Genomic DNA, 20,406 nt, shown 5'->3' on the forward strand with positions numbered 1-20,406 from the left:
AAAGGCTGGGCATGGTGGCTCACACCTGTAATCCCAGCACTTTGGGAGGCGGAGGAGGGTTGATCACCTGATGTCAGGAGTTGGAGACCAGCCTGATCAACATGGTGAAACCCCGTCTCTACTGAAAATACAAAAATTAGCTGGGTTTGGTGGCACGAACCTGTAATCCCAGCTACTCGGGAAGCTGAGGCAGGAGAATCAGTTGAGCCTGGGAGGCAGAGGATGCAGTGAGCTGAGATTGCGCCACGGCACTCCAGCCTGGGAAACAGAGCGGGACTCCATCTCAAAAAAAAAAAAAAAAAAGATCACAAAGACAAAATGGTAGAATAGTAGAGAAGGATGAAAAGATTGGAGGATCAGTGCACCTCGTCCGTTCCTCTGCTAATAGAAATTCCAGAAAGACAGCATACATATGAAGGGAGGAAATAATAAATTAAAAACATAATATTTTTTAAATTCCCAGAAATGAACACAAGTCTTCAGATTGAAATGCCCACTGAGCATCCAATCAATAAATTTAAAAAGAACCATTTCCTCAAGGAATTTCAAAATACCTAAAACCAAGAAAAATCTTACATATTTCTAGGGTCAAAACAAAAAAGTTGCATTCAAAAGATTTAGAATCAGAATTGGATTTCTTATTAACAATACAGGAAGAGGAGAAATGTCTTGAAAATTGTGAAGGAAAATTATTTCACCCTAGTATTTTCTACCCAAATTGTTAGTTTAATAATTAATTAAATTAATTAAACCATTTTCACTTCTGCAAAGATTCAAAAAGTTACCCCCATGTACTTTTTCTTAGGAGGTTACTAGAGAATTCTGTGCTTTTTCAAAATGAGAGCAAACCAAGGAAAAAGCCTTGATACCTCGGAAATGGGTCTCCAGCCAGGAGACAGGGAGAGGGCACCCCAAACCACAGCCAGGTAGCAGGCCTATGTGGAGTAAGAGGAAAGGGAACTCTGAGACAGAAATCTCCAGAGGAAAAACCAATAGGACTGTGGAGAGATGTGTAACAGAGCTGTGGGAGCACTTGGAAAAATTAGCCATATGTACATGGAAAACTAATCCAATGAAAAAACAGTAATGATCGACCTCAGGAAAAACAAAATGTACAAGAAAGACACATAATCATTTTACATAATTTGACTCAGCAGCGGACAATATTTCATAGTCAAAATAAGTCATTATAAATATAGACCATTCTTCACTAAAAATGAAATGAAGATTAGTATATGTAATATATGGGGAGAGAAGTATATGTAGGAAGACTTTAAAACATCTCTTCTGTATCTTCCCTAATAGGAAGTTTTGACTGTCTCGGATTTAAAAAACAAGAAATAACAACAATATAAGAACATAATTTTTTTTTTTTTTTTTTTTTTTTTTAGACGGGGTCTGGCTCCTTCACCCAGGCTGGAGTGCAGTGGCCCGATCTCGGCTCACTGCAAGCTCTGCCTCCCAGGTTCCCGCCATTCTCCTGCCTCAGCCTCCCGAGTAGCTGGGACTACAGGCGCCGCCACCATCGCCTGGCTAATTTTTTGTATTTTTAGTAGAGACAGGGTTCCACCGTGTTAGCCAGGATGGTCTCGATCTCCTGACCTCGTGATCCGCCTGCCTCAGCCTCCCAAAGTGCTGGGATTACAGGCGTGAGCCACTGCGCCTGGCCAAGAATATAATTTTGAAACAAGCAGACAAAAATGAAAACAAACAACTAAAAAGAGTTGAAAACGGTTGCCTGGAGAGCAGGTAAAGGTTATGGAAGGGAACTACTATTTGTCATTATACTCTTAGGTACTAGTACAAAAAAAAAGCTCAATGTGGTTATACAAACTCAATTACAAAAATTTAAAGGGATTTTAAAAAAATGAATAGCTCTTGTTTTGAGGAAAATTTTACATAAAGTTCAGCAGTTCTTTCATCTTCGTTTGTCCCTCCTGTGAATTACAAGTAAAATTGTATTTAATACTTTTAAATTTAATGAGTATATACAATATGTGTACATATATACATGCATATAGCTACTAACTATCAGCCTCTCCCCATCTTCTCTAGGTTGATGGAGATAGTAAGAGGGCTTGTTTCTCATGTCCCACATCTGGGACATGAGAAATTAAAAACATAATTAATGTTTATGTTTTAACATTAACATAATGTTAATGTTAATAACATAATGTTAATAATGTTATAATTAATAATGTTAATTAACAACATTATGTTAATTAATATGTTATTAACATATGTTAATAACATTATGTTAATTAACCATGGAGTGGTTGCTCCATGGAGCCACATGCTGTTCCCAGCCGCTCCCAGTAACCCTGGGGACTCCAGTTCCTCCTTGCTGGTCACCACCTGGAAACATGGACTCAGTCCTCTCAGCAGAATGACATTCCTATCTCACAGATGCTGGTGGACACCCCGCATTTCTTTAGTTGGATACCGCCCCCCCCACCACCACATTGTCTTGGCTTGTTACCTTTTAGAGGAAGGATCAAGGGCAAAAGAAATGTGGGATGCTCCACCTCACACCCACAAGGATAGCCATCATAAAACAACAATAGCAATAGAAAAAGAACAAGTGTTGGTGGGGACGTGGAGAAATTGGCACCCTTGTACCTGGCTAGTGGGGTAGCCCCTGTAGAAAACAGTTGTGCAGTTCCTGAAAAAGTTAAAAATATAATTATCGTATGATCCAGCAATTCCACCTCTGGGTATATACCCCAAAGAACTGAAAGCAGGGACTCAACAGATATTTGTACGCCCATGTTCATAGCAGCATTATTCACAATAGCCAAAAGATGGAAGCAAACCAGGCGTCTATCAACAGATAAGCAGATAAACAGAATGTGGTCTATCTATACAATGAAATATTATTCAGCCTTAAAAAGAAGGAAATTCTGGTTTTCTGTCTTCATAAGTGGGAGTTGAACAACGAGAACACATGGACACAGGGTGGGGAACATAACACACAGGGGCCTGTCGGGTTGCGGGGAGCTGGGGGAGGGATAGCATGGGGAGAAATACCTCATGTAGACGATGGGTTGATGGGTGCAGCACACCGACATGGCACATGTATACCTGTGTAACAAACCTGCATATTGTGCACATGTACCCTAGAACTTACAGCATAATAAAAAAAGAAGGAAATTATGATACATGTTGCAACATAGATAAACCCTGAAAATGTGCCGAGATGCTAAAAAACCAATATTGTGTGATTCATTTATATGAGGTACCTAGAACAGGCAAATTCTTAGAGTCGGAAGTAGAATAGAGGTTACCAGGGGCTGGGGGAATGAGGGGGATGTGGGGTTATTGCTAAATGATGAGTTCAGAGCTTCTGTTTGGGGTAATGCAAATGGATACTGGGGATGGTTGCACAGCATTGTGAGGGTACCTTACACCACTGCATTGCACACATTAAATGGTTAAAATGGTAAATTTTATGTTATGTATATTTTACCACAGTTTTAAAAAAAGAAATGTTGGATGAGAAGAAAAAGTTAAACTATCCTCCATTATTACTGTTTCTATAGTTCAAAGGAAAATCACCAGGGAAGTTGAACTTTTCTTGCACGGGGCTTCCCATTATAGATATGTTATCCCATTTCTAACCTTGCTCTGTTGCTCTCGAGAGAGTCCTCTTCGCCAGAGGACCCCTTTCTTTAAACTCTCACAGTGGAAATTGCCACCTACTTTTGGGAAACCTCATTCATTCACTAGCCACACACATTGATGCTGCCCTAGAGTTTATTTCCCACCCTGTATCAGTCAGCTAGGCTGCATAACAATTGCACACATCTCGGTGCCTTGCAGCAATAAGTGTTCATTTCCCTCTTGGCATTTACAGTTGAGCTAGGGTGTGATTAATCCGGGCTGGGTTCTCCTGGCTTCGTTCCATCCCCTGGGTTAGGTTCAGTCTGCTACACCTATCATTCCTTCTAAGATGAGCAGGCTACCCCAGGTTCCAAAATGCAGGTGAGCAAGGACAAGCGTGCAAATGAATTTCAAACCTCTACTCACATCAAATCACTAATGTCCCATTGGCCATGGTCAGATGACCAAGGCCAAGCAAAGAAGTACACCTCGCCCACCATGATAGGAGTCATATGTATAAACCCCACAGGGAGTTGAGACCAGTACTTCCAACTACAGCATACTTCTTTCCTGTCCCTGGAAGTACATTTCCTAAGTCTGAGTTACTTCCTGTATATTAACATCAAGAGGATGCAATGGATGTACAACATGATGACTAAAGTTAATAACAATGTATTGTTTTTGAAAATTGCTTAGAGAGTAGTTTTTAAGTGTCCTCACCACACACACAAAAGTGAAATAATGCTATGTTAATTAGCTCAATTAAAGCCTCTCTACAATGTATACATATTCCAAAACAACATGTGCATAATAAATCTATACACTTTTTGTTTATCAATGAAAAAAATTAATTTAGGTCAGGCATGGTGGCTCACACCAATAATCCTAGCAGTTTAGGAGGCTGAGGCAGGAGGGTCACTCGAGCCTCAGAAGTTCGAAACCAACCTGAGCAACATGGCAAAACCTTGTCTCTACCAAAAAAATACCAAAACTAGCCGAGTGTGGTGGTGTGCGCCTATTGTCCCAGCTACTCAAGAGGCTGAGGTGGGAGGATGGCTTGAGCCTGGGAGTTTGGGAGGTTGAGGCTGCAATGAGCTATGATTGTACCACTACACTCCAGCCTGGGCAACAGAGCGAGATTGTCTCAAAGAAAAAAAAAGAAAAGGAAAAGAAAAAGTAAGAGAAAGAGAAAGAAAGGGAAAGGAAGGAAGGAAGGAAGGAGAGAAAGAAAGAAAGAAAGAAAGAAAGAAAGAAAGAAAGAAAGAAAGAAAGAAAGAAAGAAAGAAAGAAAGAAAGAAAGGAAGGAAGGAAGGAAGGAAGGAAGGAAGGAAGGAAGGAAGGAAGGAAGGAAGGAAGGAAGGAAGGAAGGAAGGAAGGAAGGAAGGAAGGAAAGAAAGAAAGAAGGAAAGAAAGAAGTTAAAAAGAGAATGTGATGGAATGCGGAGGTTCAGAAGCAAAGTCCAGGATGGATTTAGTCCTCTGAGTCCAGCAGAACAATCAGCCTTAGGGCTGTTGCTCTCATCCCCATGGTTGAATATGGTTCACCGTGATATCCACATATGGAAGAGGGAGGCACGTCCCTTTCCTTCAGGGGCATGAGACAGAATTTGCACATGGTTTTTCACTCCAATCCATTGCTAGAATGTAATCTCATGGGCACACCTTAGTTGCAAGGAAATTGGTAACTGTGGTGGGTAAACAATTGCCCAGTTCAGTTTTGATTATACTAGAGAAAGGGAAGAATGTTTATTGGGGAAGCAGTCTCCACCAAAAGAGGTTATCACTGGTGGTAACAACGAGAACGAGCCAGCACTTTGGGAGGCCAAAGATCACGAGGTCAAGAGATCGAGACCATCTGGCCAACATGGTGAAACCCTGTCTCTACTAAAAATACAAAAATTAGCAGGGTGTGGTGGCACATGCCTGTAGTCCCAGCTACTCAGGAGGCTGAGGCAGGAGAGTCACTTGAACCCCGGAGGTGAAGGTTGCAGTGAGCCAAGATCTCGCCACTGCACTCCAGCCTGGGCGACAGAGCGAGACTCCATCTCAAAAATAAAAAAAAAGAACGAGAACGAGGAGGTGGAATGCGAACTTGCATTTCATACATGATACCCATAGCAAATTTGGCTCTCAGTTCAGAAACCTTGATTTAAAGAAATAATTTCTTTCTTTAAACTGATAAAGTAACCGCTGCTGAGCCCCCAGCCTGCCTTACTAGCGACAGCCACAGGACACGTTCTTCTCCTGTTCCCCTGACAAACGGCAGCTCTGTTGACATGCTCACGTAGTGATAGCAGGGCTGTGCTCACATTGGTTGTCTGCCTTCCTCTGCATATTTAAACATTATTTTAAAAGGTTTAAAAAATAATTCTTATAATATTTTCATGCATTTTCTTCCCGATTTTTCTCTCAAACATTGGTACATTTAACATAATTACAATCATACTGTACATATAATTTTGTGTCTTGATTTTTCTGTTTAACATCATAGTATTACCGTTAATAGTCTGTACTGCTAAATACTTTCTTTAAATAATCATGTGTAATGCCTGAACATACCCTGTTAAATGGACTCACCATAATTTACCCAGCTAGATGTTCTCTTATACTCAGATAATTAAGTTGTCTTTTTTTTGGTAATTCAACTTTTTATTTTGAAATAGTTGTAAATTAACATGCAGTTGTAAGAAATACTACAGAGAGATCTCTTGTAACTTTTGCCCAGTTTCTCCCAATGGTAACATCTTGCAAAACTATGTGTGTGTGTGTGTGTATATATATAGTTTTATACACATATATATAGTATAAGATTACAACCATGATATTGACATTGCTACCGTCAAGATATAGAATTTTTCTGGCACCACAAGGGCCCTCCATGGTGCCCTGCTATAGTTATTTCTACTTCCCTCCCATGCCCACCCCTTCCTTAACTCCTGACAACATGAATCTCTTCTCCATTCATATAATTTTGTCATTTCAAGAGCATTATATAGGCCAGACATGGTGGCTCATGTCTGTAATCCCAAGACTTTGAGAGGCTGAGGCAGGAGGATTGCTTGAGGCCAGGAGTTCAAGATCAGCCTAGCAACAGAGACCTTATTTCTACAAAACATATGTTTAAAAAATTAGCCTGGCTGTGGCAGCACATGTGTAGCCCTACCTGTGCAGGAAGCTAAGGCAGGAGGATTCTTGAGCCCGGTGGTTCAACGCTGTAGTGAACTATGATTGCACCACTGCACTCCAGCACCTGGGTGACTAAGAGAGACTCTGTCTCTAACAAAAAAAAAAAAAAAAAAAAGTTATAAAATAAAATAAGGAATGCTATACAAATGGAAAAATGGAATCATATAGTATGTAATTTCTTCACCTTAGCTTCTTTTCATTCAGCATATTTCTCTGGCATTTCATCTAGGTTGGTGCATAAATCAATAATAAGTTTGCTCTTTTTTGCCACTGAGTAGAGTTCCATAGTATGAATGTACCACAGTTTACTTAACTTCTTACCCATTGGAAAATATCTGGATTGTTGAAGTTTGGGGGCCATTATGAAGAAAGCTGCTATAAATATTTATGGACAGGTTTTTCTGTGAATGTAGGTTTTCATTCCTTTGGGATAAATGCCCAGGACTGTCGTAGTTGAATGTTTAGTTGCCTGGTTGGTTTTTAAGACACTGCCAACTTGTTTTCTATAGTGAGTGTACCATTTGACATTCCCACCAGCAATGTCTGAGTGATCCAATTTCCCTATGACCTTGCCAGCATTGGGTGGTGATACTTGAGTATTTTAGCCATTCCGATAAATATGGAGTGATACCATATAAAGGTTTTAATTTTGATTTACCTAATAGCTAACAACGTTGAATACATGTTCATGTGCTTGTTTGCCATCTGTATATCTTCTGTAAACTATCTCTTCGTGTCTTTTGCTTATGTTCTAATTAGATTTTTTGCTTGTTTACTGTTGAGTTTTGAGCATTCTTTGTATATTCTAGATATTATTCCTTTCTTGAATATGTAGTTTGTAAATATTTTCTCTGATTCTGTAGCTTGTCTTTTCATCTTCTTGACATGGTTTTTCATGGAGCAAAGGTTTTAATTTTTATTGTGTCTAATTTGTCAGTTTTTCCTTATACGGCTGCTGCTTTTGGTGCCAAACATAAGAACTCTGTGTAACTTTAGATTTGAAGATTTTCTCCGATGCTTTTATTTACTTATTTATTTATTTTTAGTTTTTATTTTTTGAGACAGAGTCTCACTCTGTTGCCCAGCCTGGAGCGTTGTGGCACAATCTTGGCTCACGGCAACCTCCTTTTCCCGGGTTCAAGCGATTCTCCTGCCTCAGCCTCCCTAGTAGCTGGGATTATAGGCATGCGCCACCACGCCCAGCTAATTTTTGTATTTTTAGTAGAGACGGGGTTTCACCATGTTGGCCACGCTGATCTCGAATTCCCGATCCCACGTGATCCGCCTGCCTCAGCCTCCAAAAGTGCTGAGATTACAGGCATGTGCCACTGCACCCAAGCTCCTATGCTTTAAAATAAAAGTGTTATAGTTTGAAGTTAAGCCCATGATCCATTTTGAGTTACTTTTTGTGTTAAGTGTGAGACTTAGCTCAAGGTTCATTTTGTTGTCTACAGGTGTATGGTTACTTCAACACCATTTGTTGAAAAGACGATCCTTTCATTGAATCCCTTTGTACCTTTGTCAGTAATTGGTTGCGCATGTTTATGTAGGTCTATTCCTAGGTTTTCTATTGTTTCCGTTGATCTACTTTTCTATTCTTCCATTGATACGCTGTTTTGATTATTGTACCTATAGAATACATCTGAAAATCGGGTAAACCGATTCTTTCCACTTTTCCTAAAATTAACAGAATTAATTTTGTTGAAGAGAATTAGGTATACAGGAAAATTGAGTGGAAAGTACAAAGAGTTCCCATATACCCTTTCAATCCCTCCTCTCCAGTTTTCCCCATTACTAGCATCTTGCATCAATGTGGTTTATTTATTACAATTGCTGAGCTTATGTTGATATAATATTACTAACTAAAGTTCATAGTTTACTATAAACTTTGTGTTGTATATTCTATGAGTTTTGACAAATGTATAATGACATGTATCCATGATTACAGTATCATGCAGAATTGATTCACTGTCCTAAAAGTCCCACGTTCCACCTATTCTTCCTTCCTGACTTAGCCCACTCTCCCTTCCTATTGTCCCCTGGCAACCACTGATTTTTTTTTTACTGTCACCAAAGTTTTTGCCTTTTCCATACAGTTGAGGTTGTATAGTATGTAATTTATTTATTTATTTATTTATTTATTTATTTATTTATTTATTTCTCATTCTCCCCCCCCAGACTGGAGTGCAGTAGTGCTATCATGGCTCACTGCAGCCACCACCTCCCAGGCTCAAGCAATCCTATGCATGCCACCATGCCAGGCTAATTTTTAAAACAACTTTTTTAAGCAATGGAATCTCACTGTGTTGCCAGGCTGGTCTTGAACTCCTGGACTCAAGCAAGCCTCTTGCCTCGGCCTCCTAAAGTGCTGAGATTACAAGTGTAAGCCACCACTGCCAGCCTGTAACCTTTTTAGATTGACTTCTTTCACTTAGCAATCTGTATTTAAGATTACTCTGTGTCTCTTTGGGACTTAATGGCTCATTTCCTTTTTTCTTTCTCTCTCTTTTTTTTTTTTGAAGAAGTCTCACTCTGTCGCCCAGGTTGGTCTTGAACTCCTGGACTCAAGCAATCCTCTGGCCTCAGTCTTTCAAAGCACTGGGATTACAAGTGTGAACCACAGTGCCCAGCAGCTCAGTCCTTTTTTTAATCACTGGATAATCATCAATTATATGTCTGTATTATGATCTGTTTATCCACTGACCTATTGAAGGGAGTCCTAGTTGGTTCCTGGTTTTAGCACTTATAAATAAATTGTTTCATTTGTTTAAAAAAAAGCACCTATTTTAGGTATTCTCATTCTTTTGCTTTTCTACATAAATTTTAGAATAATCTTCTTTATATCTCCAAAACACTTGCTGAGATTTTGATAGGAATTGTGCTAAACATGGTTTGGAAGGAACTGATATCTTTACTATGTTAAGTCTTCTAATCCATGAACATGGTATGTCTCTTCATTTACTTAGACCTTTGATTTCTTTTACCAGCATTATGTCGTTCTCAGCATATAAATTATGTACATGTTTTGCTGGATTTATGCCTAAGCATCTCTTTTTTTAATTGATTCTGAGTGACACTGTATTTTCTTTTTTTCTTTTTTTTTTTTTTTTGAGACAGGGTCTCACTCTGTCACTGAGTCTGGAGAGCAGTGGTGCAATCTCTGCTCACTGCAGCCTCAACCTCATGAGTTTAAACCTCCTGCCTCAGCCTCACAAGTATCTCGAACTACAGGCTCATGCCACCACACCCAACTAATTCGTGTATTTTTTGTAGAAATGGGTTTTTGACATCTTGCCCAGAGTGGTCTTGAACTCCTGGACTCAAGAAATCCACCTACCTCGGCCTCCCAAAGTGCTGTGATTATAGGCATGAGCCACTATGCCTGGCCACTGGTTTTTTTTTTTTTTTTTTTTAATTCACTGTGCATGTGCTTACTGCAAGTATATGGAAATACAATTCATTTTTCTGTGTTTAGTGTTCATCCTGAGACCTTGCTGAACATACTTACTAGTTCTAGGAATTTTTTGGCAGATTCCTTGGGATTTTCTATGTAGACAGTCATGTTATCTGCAAATAGGTTTCTTTTCTTCTTCTTTGTATTTTTGATTGGTGTATCATAGTTTTACGTATTTTGGAGGTAATTGTGATATTTTGATGCATGTATACAATATGTTATGATCAAGTCAGGGTAATTGGGATAGCCATCTCCTCAAACGTTTATCTTTGTGTTGGAAAATTACAATTCTTCTAGCTATTTTGAAATGTATAATAAATTATTGCTAACTATCATCTCCCTACTATACTATCAAAGCCTAGAACTTATTCCTTTTACCTAACTGTATTTTTGTACCCATTAACCAACATCTCTCATCCCTTCCTCCCTGCAACCCTTCCCAGCAGGTGGTAAACACCATTCTATTTTCTACCTCCGTGAGATCCACTTTTTAGGCTCCTACATGCTAGTGAGAACATGCAATATTTGTCTTTTCGTGGCCTGGCTTATTTCTTTTCTTTTTCAACCTTTTATTATAAATTTAAATTTTTTTAATTGGCACATATAATATACATATTTTTGGGGTTCATACGATAATCGTACACATTCATATAATTTGTAAAGATCAAATCAATGTAATTGGCATAGCCATCACCTTAAATATTTGTCTTTTCTTTATGCTAGAAACATTGAAATTATTGTCTTCTAGCTATTGTGAAACATACAATAGATTATTTTAAGCTATAGTCACCCTACTGATCTATCAAACACTGAGTCATATTTCTTCTATCAAAACTATATTTGTACTCATTATTCAACCTCTCTTCAACCCCTTCTCTCCCCTACCCTTCCCAGCCTCTGGTAACCACCCATCTAGTTTCTATCTTCATGGGATCCACCTTTTTAGCTCCCGCATATGAGTGAGAACGTGTGTGTGTGTTTTTTTTTTTTGTCCCTTTGTGCTTGGATAATTCACTTAGCATAATGACCTCCATTTCCAACTGTGTTGCCGCAAATGACAGGATTTCATTGATTTTATGGCTGAATAATATTCCACTGTGTATATATACCACATTTTCTTTATCTACTCATCTGCTGATGGGTACTTAGATTGATTCCATATCTTGACTATTGTGAGTAGTGCTGCAATAAACATGGGACTGCATATATCTCTTTGACATACTGATTTCCTTTCTTTTGGATATATATCTAGAAGTGGAATTCCTGGACCATATGATAGTTCTATTTTTAGTTTTTTGAGAAACTTCCATACCGTTTTCCATAATAGCTATACTACAATACATCCCATCAGCATTATACAAGCATTCCCTTCTTCTCATCCTTGCCAGCATTTATCATTTTTTGTCTTAGGGTGAAATAATTTTCATTATGGTTTTGATTTTCATTTTTCTGATGATTAGTGATGTTGAGCATTTTTTCATATACCTTCTGCCATTTGTATGTCTTCTTTTGAGAAATGTCTATTTAGTCCTTTTGCCCATTTTAAAATTGAATTATATATTTATTTTTGCTATTGAGTTGTCTGAGTGTCTCATATATATATATGTATGTTCCTCCTTCTTATCTGTATGCCTTTATTTCTTTTTCTTGTCTTATTGCATTGGCTAGGACTTCCAATATTGTGTTAAATAAGAATTGTGAGAGTAGACATCTTGCCATCCTTAAGGCAAGAAATGTCAGCATTAAGTATGATTTTAGCTGTAGGTTTTTTGTAGATGCTCTTTATCAAGTCGGAGAAGTTCCCCTCTGTTCCTATTTTTCTGAGAGTTTTTATCATTAATGGGTATTGAATTTTTTCAAATAATTTTTCTGCCTCTATTGATATGATCATGTGATTTTTCTTCAGCTGTTAATATGATGAATTACATTGATTGATTTTCAATATTAAACTCATGGATTGTTTAGAAGTGTGTTGCTTCATTTCCAAGTGTTTGGAGAGTTTCCACTTTTCTTTCTGTTATTTATTTTTAATTTGTTTTGGTTGTGGTCAGAGAACACATTGTATATGATTTCAGTTATTTTAAATTTGTTGTGTTTTGTTTTATGGCCCACAATATGATTTCCTTGATGTATGTTCCACGAATACTTGATTAAAATGTGTATTCTGCTGTTGTTGGGTGAAATGTTCTATAAATGTTAATTCGATTGTCTTGATAATGGTGTTTTCCTACATCTTTGCTGATTTTCTGTTTAGTTATTCTATCCATTGTTAAGAGAAGGATGTGTAGAATCCAACTAAAATTGTAGATTTGCCTATTTCTCCTTTCAGTTCTATCAGTTTTTGTTTCACATATTTTACAGCATAATTGTTTGGTGCATACACATTTAGGATTGCTATATATTTTTGATAGCTTGCCTTTTTTATCATTATGTAATGCGTCTTTCTGTTTCTGGTTATTGTTTTTGCTCTACAATCTATCTTACATTAATATAGTCACTCCTGCTTTATTTGATTAATATTTACATAATATATATTGTTCCATCCTTTCAACCTGCCTAGATTATATTTAAAGTGAGTTTCTTATAGACAGTGTATAATCATGTTTTAAAATCCAATATGCCAATCTCTTTTTAAATTGGTGTGTTTAGACCATTTGCGTTTAATGTCACTATTGATATGTGAGGGCTTCAGTCTGCCTTTTTATTTTTTGTTTTATATTTGTTCTCTAAGTTTTTTTATTTCTTAGTTTACTTTTCTGTGCCTTCTTGTGGGTTAGTTGAACAACTTTTAAAATTCTATTTTGATTCATCTACAGTGCTTTTGAGTGTATCTCTTTAAGCAGTTTTTTAAGTTGCTCGTAGATATTCCATTATATATACATAACTTATAATAGTCTACTGGTGTTCTCATACTCCCAGTTCAAGGATACTGTAGAATCTTACCTCTATTTTTGTCTCTTTATCATTCCACATTTGTAATATACTTGTCTTAAATATGTAGTTGATAAACATTTAGAACAAAATCAGACAGTGTTGTAATTTTTGCTTCAATAATTAACATAATTTAGAAAACTGAAGAGAAGGAAAACCTATCACATTTACCCACATTTTTGCTTACTGTGTTCTTCCTTGCTCATGTTCCAATTTTCCTTCTTTAACTTTTTCTTCGTATTTAGAGAAGTTATTTTAGCCATTCTTTTAGGGTGAGTCTACTGCCAACAAATTCTTTTACTTTTTCTTGAGAATATCTTGATTTCCCCTTCATTCCTGGAGGGTATTTTTACTGGGTATAGGATTCATGGTTGACAATACTTTTCTTTCAGCACTTTAAAAATATTTAAAAATATTGTGCCATCTTCCTCTAACTTCTGATGGAAAATCAGTTGTCATCTTAACTGTTTTCCCCCTCTAGATAAAGTGTAGTTTTTCTCTGACTGCTTTCTAGATTTTTTCTTTAGTTTTCAAAAATAATGTGCCTTGGTGTGGACTTTTAAGGTTTTATCTTCTTCAAGGCTGGTTTGTGTTCTTCAGTCTACAAGTGTATGTCTCTTGCCAAATTTGGGAAGTTTTCAGCCATTATTTTTTGGAGTACTTTTTTCAGCTCCACCCTCTTTCTCCTCTCCTTCTGAAACTCCTAAGAAATGAATGCTAGATATTTTGTTATAGTCCCCATCAGGTTCCTCAAGGTTTCTTAATTTTTATTTTCAGTTTATTTTATCTCTGTTGTTCAGGTTGTATAATTTCTATTGTTCTGTCTTCTGGGTCACTGCTTCTTTTATACGATTCCTTAAAAGATAATACCTTGTCTCACTACCTCCAGCACTTTCTCTCCTGTTGAGAGTCATGTTAATTTCTAAGTGGCTCTAAACGGAGTGTGTGCCGACCAATGAACTAACAGGCAGTGCCTGGCCATCTCTAGGTGGATTTTTCCATCCAAGCTCTTCCACTTCCTCCACTGAGAAGCCAGAGGGTGTCAGAGACTATGGGCTTCAGCAAGCACCAGGTGAGACCCTACAAGGAAGAAGACAAGAGCAGGAGTGCGTGAACTGTGTGCCAACGCCAGCTCTCTTGACAATTGCTATATTATTAGGGAAACTACTTGTTTTGATCAAGAGTCTAAATGGCAAACAACGTGATTAACACATTTGCTGTATTGTGTTGGGAGTAAAATGGAAACTTAGGGCTGAGAGTTGGGGAAAGAATGAGCGTTCTATGATCCTAGAGCTGGCTGGGCCCAGGTGTTTCTGCAGCAGCCGGCCATGACTGATCACAAGCTCTGGGCCAGGGGAGGTGATGTGTGTTTTTCATGGGGAACATAAACCCTGGTCAGTTGGTGTCAGGGAGTTGGGGAAAGGAGCAGTTGTTGACAGCTGGTAGATCCTTTCCGACAGCACTAGTGAAGGGTGGTAACATGAAAGATCCAGAATAGGAACTAAACAGAGGATGACTTCTGTTTGCCTCGGAGCCATTTGACCATAGTGCTACCTTAGCTGTCCTTCTCTGGTCCAGAGCTTTTGTTTACTTGGGCCAATTTGGAGTGTGGCTTTGTCTCCAAGGACTTCTCTCCCTGCTCCATTATGTTGGAATTTCCATCTGCAAATCGCTAGTAGAGGATTGACAAGGGGGTGTAAGACCTGGCCCTCAACCTCTTGGAAGGCTGGGTGGATGACCCTGGTCATTCCCCTAACACCATGGGTCTCAGTTTCCTTCCATTTCTTTTTTTATTGCATTATTTTGAGACCTGATTAAGTTAATGTCTGTAAAAGGACTCTAATATTAAAATGCCACATCTGTACTTTGTAAGGAAAGTAGGAGTGCAGTGTATTCATCTGTTCAGTTGTGCATTCATATATTCATTTATTATACTTACCAAGTCTCAGGCACCAAATAATGGAGCCATGATAGGAAGCCTACTCTGGAAAGAGTAGTGAATGACTTCTGTTTGCCTCTGAGCCTTTTGACCATAGTGCTACCTTAGCTGCCCTTCTCTGGCCCAGAGCTTTTGTTTACTTGGGCCAATTTGGAGTGTGGCTTTGTCTCCAAGGACTTCTCTCCCTGCTCCATTATGTTGGAATTTCCAGAGACCATGGGCTTCAGCAAGAACCAGGTGAGACCCCACAAGGAAGAGGACAAGAGCAGTAGTGTGTGAGCTGTGTACCACTGGAAAGAGTGAGGAAGTCACAGCTGAGTGCCAGTCCCTCCTCCATCCTCCTGTCCAACTCTTCCCTGCAGTTGCTGTTCTCGGTGGGATGTATGTTCTCTTCTGTGGGACGAGAAGATGGTTAAGTGTACGTTTCAAAGAACTTGTCTGAATCATAAGTAGGTTTTCAGGCTGGACACAGTGGCTCATGCCTATAATCCCAGGAGTTTGATACCAGTCTGGGCAACATAGTGAGACCCCCTTCTCTATTATGTGTGTGTGTGTGTGTACATATGTGTGTGTGTGCATTTGTGTGTGTGTGTAAATCTATATCCAGGCATGGTGGCCCATACCTGGCCTGTAGTTCTAGCTACTGGGGGCACTGAGGTGGGAGGATTGCTTGAGCTCAGGAGATCAAGGCTGCAGTGAGCTATGATCACACCACGACACTCCAGCCTGAGTGACAGAGAAAGACCCTGTCTCTAGAAAAACAGAAAACAAGACCAAAGAAAACAAAAAACACTAAGCTTTCAAAAAAGAAAAGACTTACACAGTTGGAGTAGCATAAAGTAAGTCCCACAGACAAAGAGTAAGGTGCTGCAAAAGCAAACAGCTTGTTGGTCTCAGAAGCCTCGAAAAACTTAAGAGCAAAATTTGCAGTGGACAAGTCACAGATGATTTACACATCCCAGCTTTCCCAGCTGTGTTCTGAATTCTCCCCAGGAGTGGCTGCCTCCACCTTTCCTGCGGACCAGGAGATCCTTGCAGGCAAGGGCTTTGCTTTACTTGAATCCCCGTTGAATCCCCATTGTCTTGCCCCATTCTCCCCCACGGAAAGTCCTTGCGTGGCAGGACTGAGTTAGTGGCAATGATGAACATCCCTGGTTTTGGACTTGCAGACTGGAGCCCTTCCCCGACTATGTGACGTGCTGCAAGTACTGTGGGAAGAGCAAGACCAGTGCCTGCAGGAACTCTCCAGAGAGCAGACAGGAGACCTGGGCACGGAGCAGCCAGTGCCAGGTATGAGGCTTGCCACAGCCCATGTCCTCTCTTGGGGGTGGAGCATATCCAGTCCCGCTGGGCAGGAGGAGCTTGTCCTGGGCCAGGATTGGATGTGGGAGGCTGGTCCAGCTTTATTTACTCAGACAATCAGCTGGGGGGGTGGCCAGGGCTGGAGTGGTTCTGGTGAGCAGATCACATGGACCCCAAAGCCAGATCCTTACCACTCTTCTTTTCCTGGGCAAGTGAACATAGCCAGTGTTTTCCTACCATCAGCTTCTGCGTGCTGACTTGGCCAACTTAAGAGCTTGGTGGGAATTTCTTTGCAAGGCAGTTTTTCTCTCATTCATTCTCCCACCTCCCTGCCAGCTCCATGAGTGAGGTAGTAGGAAAGGCAGCCTGGGTCCACAATAGTGTGGGCTGCCTACTGGGTGACACTCACTGGCTGTGTGAACACAGGCAAATTATTTAGCCCCTGGAGTCTCCATTTTCTGATTTGTAGAATGGAGGTGGCCAGGCATGGTGGCTCACGCCTGTAATCCCAGCATTTTGGGAGGCCGAGGTGAGTGGATCACCTGAGGTCAGGAGTTCGAGACCAACTTGACCAATATGGTGAAACCCCACCTCTACTAAAAATACAAAATTAACCAGGTTTGGTGGCTCATGCCTGTAATTCCAGCTACTAGGGAGGCTGAGGCAGGAGAATTGCTTGAACCCGGGATGCAGAGGTTGCAGTGAGTCGAGATGGCGCCATTGCACTCCAGCCTGGGCAACAAGAGCAAAACTCTGTCTCAAAAAAAAAAAAAAAGAATGGAGGTGATAACTTCTTCAGGATTATAATGATAAATGAGATAAAGTGTGTTAAATACAGATGCCTGGTAAATATTGCTAATTTAAACATTAATTGTTATTATTAATCAACACTTTAAGAGTTAATTTTATATTTAAATGTTAACTTTATTTTTATTCCCTTCCTAAATGTCTTGTCTTTGTTGTCTGTCATCTAAAGATAAGGAGGGGTGTAGCATTAAGAACACACTGCAGGGTTCATATGAACATCTGTACACGGATGTTCGTAACGGCCCCCTCCACAAGGATGAAGAGGTGGAAACAGCCCAAATGCCCATGAACTGATGAATGGATAAACAAAATGTGGTGTATCCATCCAGTGGGTATTATTCAGCTTTTAAAAAGAATGAAGTGGTGATCCGTTCTACAGCATGGACAAACCTTGAAACATAATGCTAAGTGAAACAAGCCAGATACAAAAGGACACACATTGTGGCTGGGCGTGGTGGCTCATGTCTGTAATCCCAGCACTTTGGGAAGCCGAGGTGGGCAGATCATTTGAGGTCAGGAGTTCAAGACCAGCCTGGTCAACATAGTGAAACCCCCCATCTCTACTAAAAATACAAAAATTAGCCAACATGGTGGCGGGCACTTGTAAGTCCAGCTACTCAGGAGGCTGAGGCAGGAGAATCGCTTGAGCACGGGAGGTGGACGTTGCAGAGATCATGTCATTGCACTGCAGCCTGGGTGACAGAGTGAGACTCTGTCTCAAAATAAATAGATATTAAAAAAAAAAAAGGAACACACTGTATGATTTCACTAATATAAAATGTGCAGATGAGCCAAACCTATAGAGACAGATTAGTGCTTACCAGGGCTGAAGGAAGGGACAACGGGAAGTGATTGCTTGAGGGGTACAGGTTTCCTTTTGGAATTGGTAAAAATGTGTTAGAACTAGATAGAGGTGATGTTTCCACAATATTTTATTGTGAAGGTACTAAATCCACTAAATCGTACACTTTAAATCGTTCATGGTTAATGTTATGTTATATGATTTTTCTTCAGTTTAAAAAGAGAGAAGGAAAGAAAAAGAGAGCCCAGGCTTTTCAATTAGACAGACTGATCTTGAACAAGGCCTCAGTTTTCACATCTATTTTATGGAGTTGGTGTGAAATGAAAAGCATTCATTCAAAGAATGCTTATTTAGCACTTAGTGGTGTCAGGTGAGTGGTGAGAAAGGAGCGTTGTCGGCTGTGCTCTCATCACTTAGGAATGTGTTTTGCGGTGCGTGGCAGAAGCTCGATACACTGGCTTCACCAGATAGCAATTTGTTTGTTGCATATTACAAAAAGAGCTGGAGCAAAGTTCCAAGATGTCGCCATATTCCGGATTCCTCTCTTTTGCCTGAATGTGTGGCGTCTGTTCTCATGGTCATATAATGGCTGCTGTACCTCCAGGGAGGAGAGGAGAATACCTGCATTTCTGGCAGGAAGAAGAAGAAAGTCACTAGCAGGAGGGATGAGATACACTGTAAGCCAGACTTTCTTGACACTCTCCTGGTGACTTCTGCATCTACTGCATCAGCCGGAATAGGACTGCATGGCCACCCCAGCTGCAATGGATACTGCAGGTTGAGTTTATAGCTGTGCATGTGACCACCTGGAGCAAAACCAGGTCCTCTTCATAAGAAAGAAGAGAAGGATGGCAGTGGGCAGGCTTTGCCATTGTCACCACGACTCAGCCTGGTGAGGGAGACATGGATCAAGTGATTAGAAATTCATGGCCAGGCGCGGTGGCTCATGCCTGTAATCCCAGCACTTTGGGAGGCTCTGGGTGGATCACCTGAGGTCAGGAGTTCGAGACCAGCCTGGCCAACAAGGTGAAACCCCGTCTCTATTAAAAATACAAAATTAGCCGTGTGTGGTGGTGGGCGCCTGTAATCCCAGTTACTCGGGAGACTGAGGCAGGAAGATCACTTGAACCCAGGAGGCTGAGGTTGCAGTGAGCCAAGATCGTGCCATTGCACTCCAGCCTGGGCAACAAGAGTGAAACTGTGTCAAAAAAAGAAAGAAAGAAAGAAAGAAAGAAAGAAAGAAAGAAAGAAAGAAAGAAAGAAAGAAAGAAAGAAAGAAAGAGAAAGGAAGGAAGGAAGGAAGGAAGGAAGGAAGGAAGGAAGGAAGGAAGGAAGGAAGGAAAGGAAAGGAAGAAAGAAAGGAAAGAAAGGAAAGAAAGGAAAGAAAGGAAAGAAAGTAAAGGAAAGAAAGGAAAGAAGGAAGGAAGGAAGGAAGGAAGGAAGGAAGGAAAGAAACTCATATAAAATGATGAGATAAGAGCAGTATGTGGGTCTGCCTGAGTGTCTAATCAGGAGGCTTGACCTGGCCTGGGCCTCCATGAGGGCTTTCTTGAGGAAATGATGTTTGAGCCAAGGCCTGAGCCTGACTGGTGGTTACTGAGCATGGACATGAAGGATCCTGCTGCAGGATGAGCACACAGGGGCTCATCGGCCCTTCGGAGACTTTCATCCTATCCTAAGAGCGGCCAAAAGCCCAGGAGAGTCTTAGGAGGCCAGGGGTGTGACTGTCTGCATTATGAAAGATCGCCTCTGCCACAGTGTGGGAGGTGAACTGGAAAAGGACACGAGTAGTTCAGAGAGACCCGCTGGGAGCCCGGTGGTCTAGGCAAGAGATACGATCATTGGGACTGGATAGGATGTCATTGTCTGGATTCCCCAGAGGCAGGTGATTCCAGGCCAGATCAGTAGGACTGGGAACCAAGACAGGGAAGGGAAGAAAGCTGGTAAATGCTGCATCATCACTGTGGGCACTTGTGGAACACACGCCTCCAAGTCGCACAGGAGCTGGAGGATGCATCCACCAGTGTCCCATCAGTCAGAGGTGGGGCTGCTTCAGGGCACACAGCTTTCATTCCCTTGCACTGCCAGCCTGCTGTGCTTAGGGACAGAATTGCCTCCAGTAGCTAGAGAAAGACCCCAGACAAAGGGATACTGGGCCAGTGGGTGAAAGTGAGATTGGTTATGCCCAGAAAAGGTTAAGGCTAAGGAGTTACAAGCAGGTTCCGCTGCGAGGGCTGGAGAGGCGTACACCCATAGCAGAGCTGTGTGGGTGGGAGACACTGACCACACATTGGTGATGAGCTGGATTGGGAATGAGGTGAGAGACGGAGAATCCAGGATGGCCCCCAGGGGTCTGACTTGAGCAATTGGAGGAAGAAGTAAAGG

General features: G+C 40.6%; 1 protein-coding gene across 4 annotated transcripts in view; it reads left to right on the forward strand.

The window, feature by feature from the left end:
• Nucleotides 1-20,406, forward strand: part of SCTR (secretin receptor) — an 80,454-nt gene that overhangs the window by 12,023 nt on the left and 48,025 nt on the right. For 3 of the 4 annotated variants that reach the window (XM_073019616.1, XM_073019615.1, XM_007964722.3), the window contains exon 2: nt 16,280-16,400. The exons of the other annotated variant lie outside the window; for it this stretch is intronic. In XM_073019616.1, coding sequence (XP_072875717.1) covers nt 16,280-16,400 — 121 coding nt within the window. The remainder of the gene's footprint in view (nt 1-16,279; nt 16,401-20,406) is intronic. 4 annotated transcript variants of the gene reach the window in all.

The sequence above is a fragment of the Chlorocebus sabaeus genome, chromosome 10, assembly GCF_047675955.1.
Source record: "Chlorocebus sabaeus isolate Y175 chromosome 10, mChlSab1.0.hap1, whole genome shotgun sequence".
Classification (NCBI taxonomy): domain Eukaryota; kingdom Metazoa; phylum Chordata; class Mammalia; order Primates; family Cercopithecidae; genus Chlorocebus; species Chlorocebus sabaeus.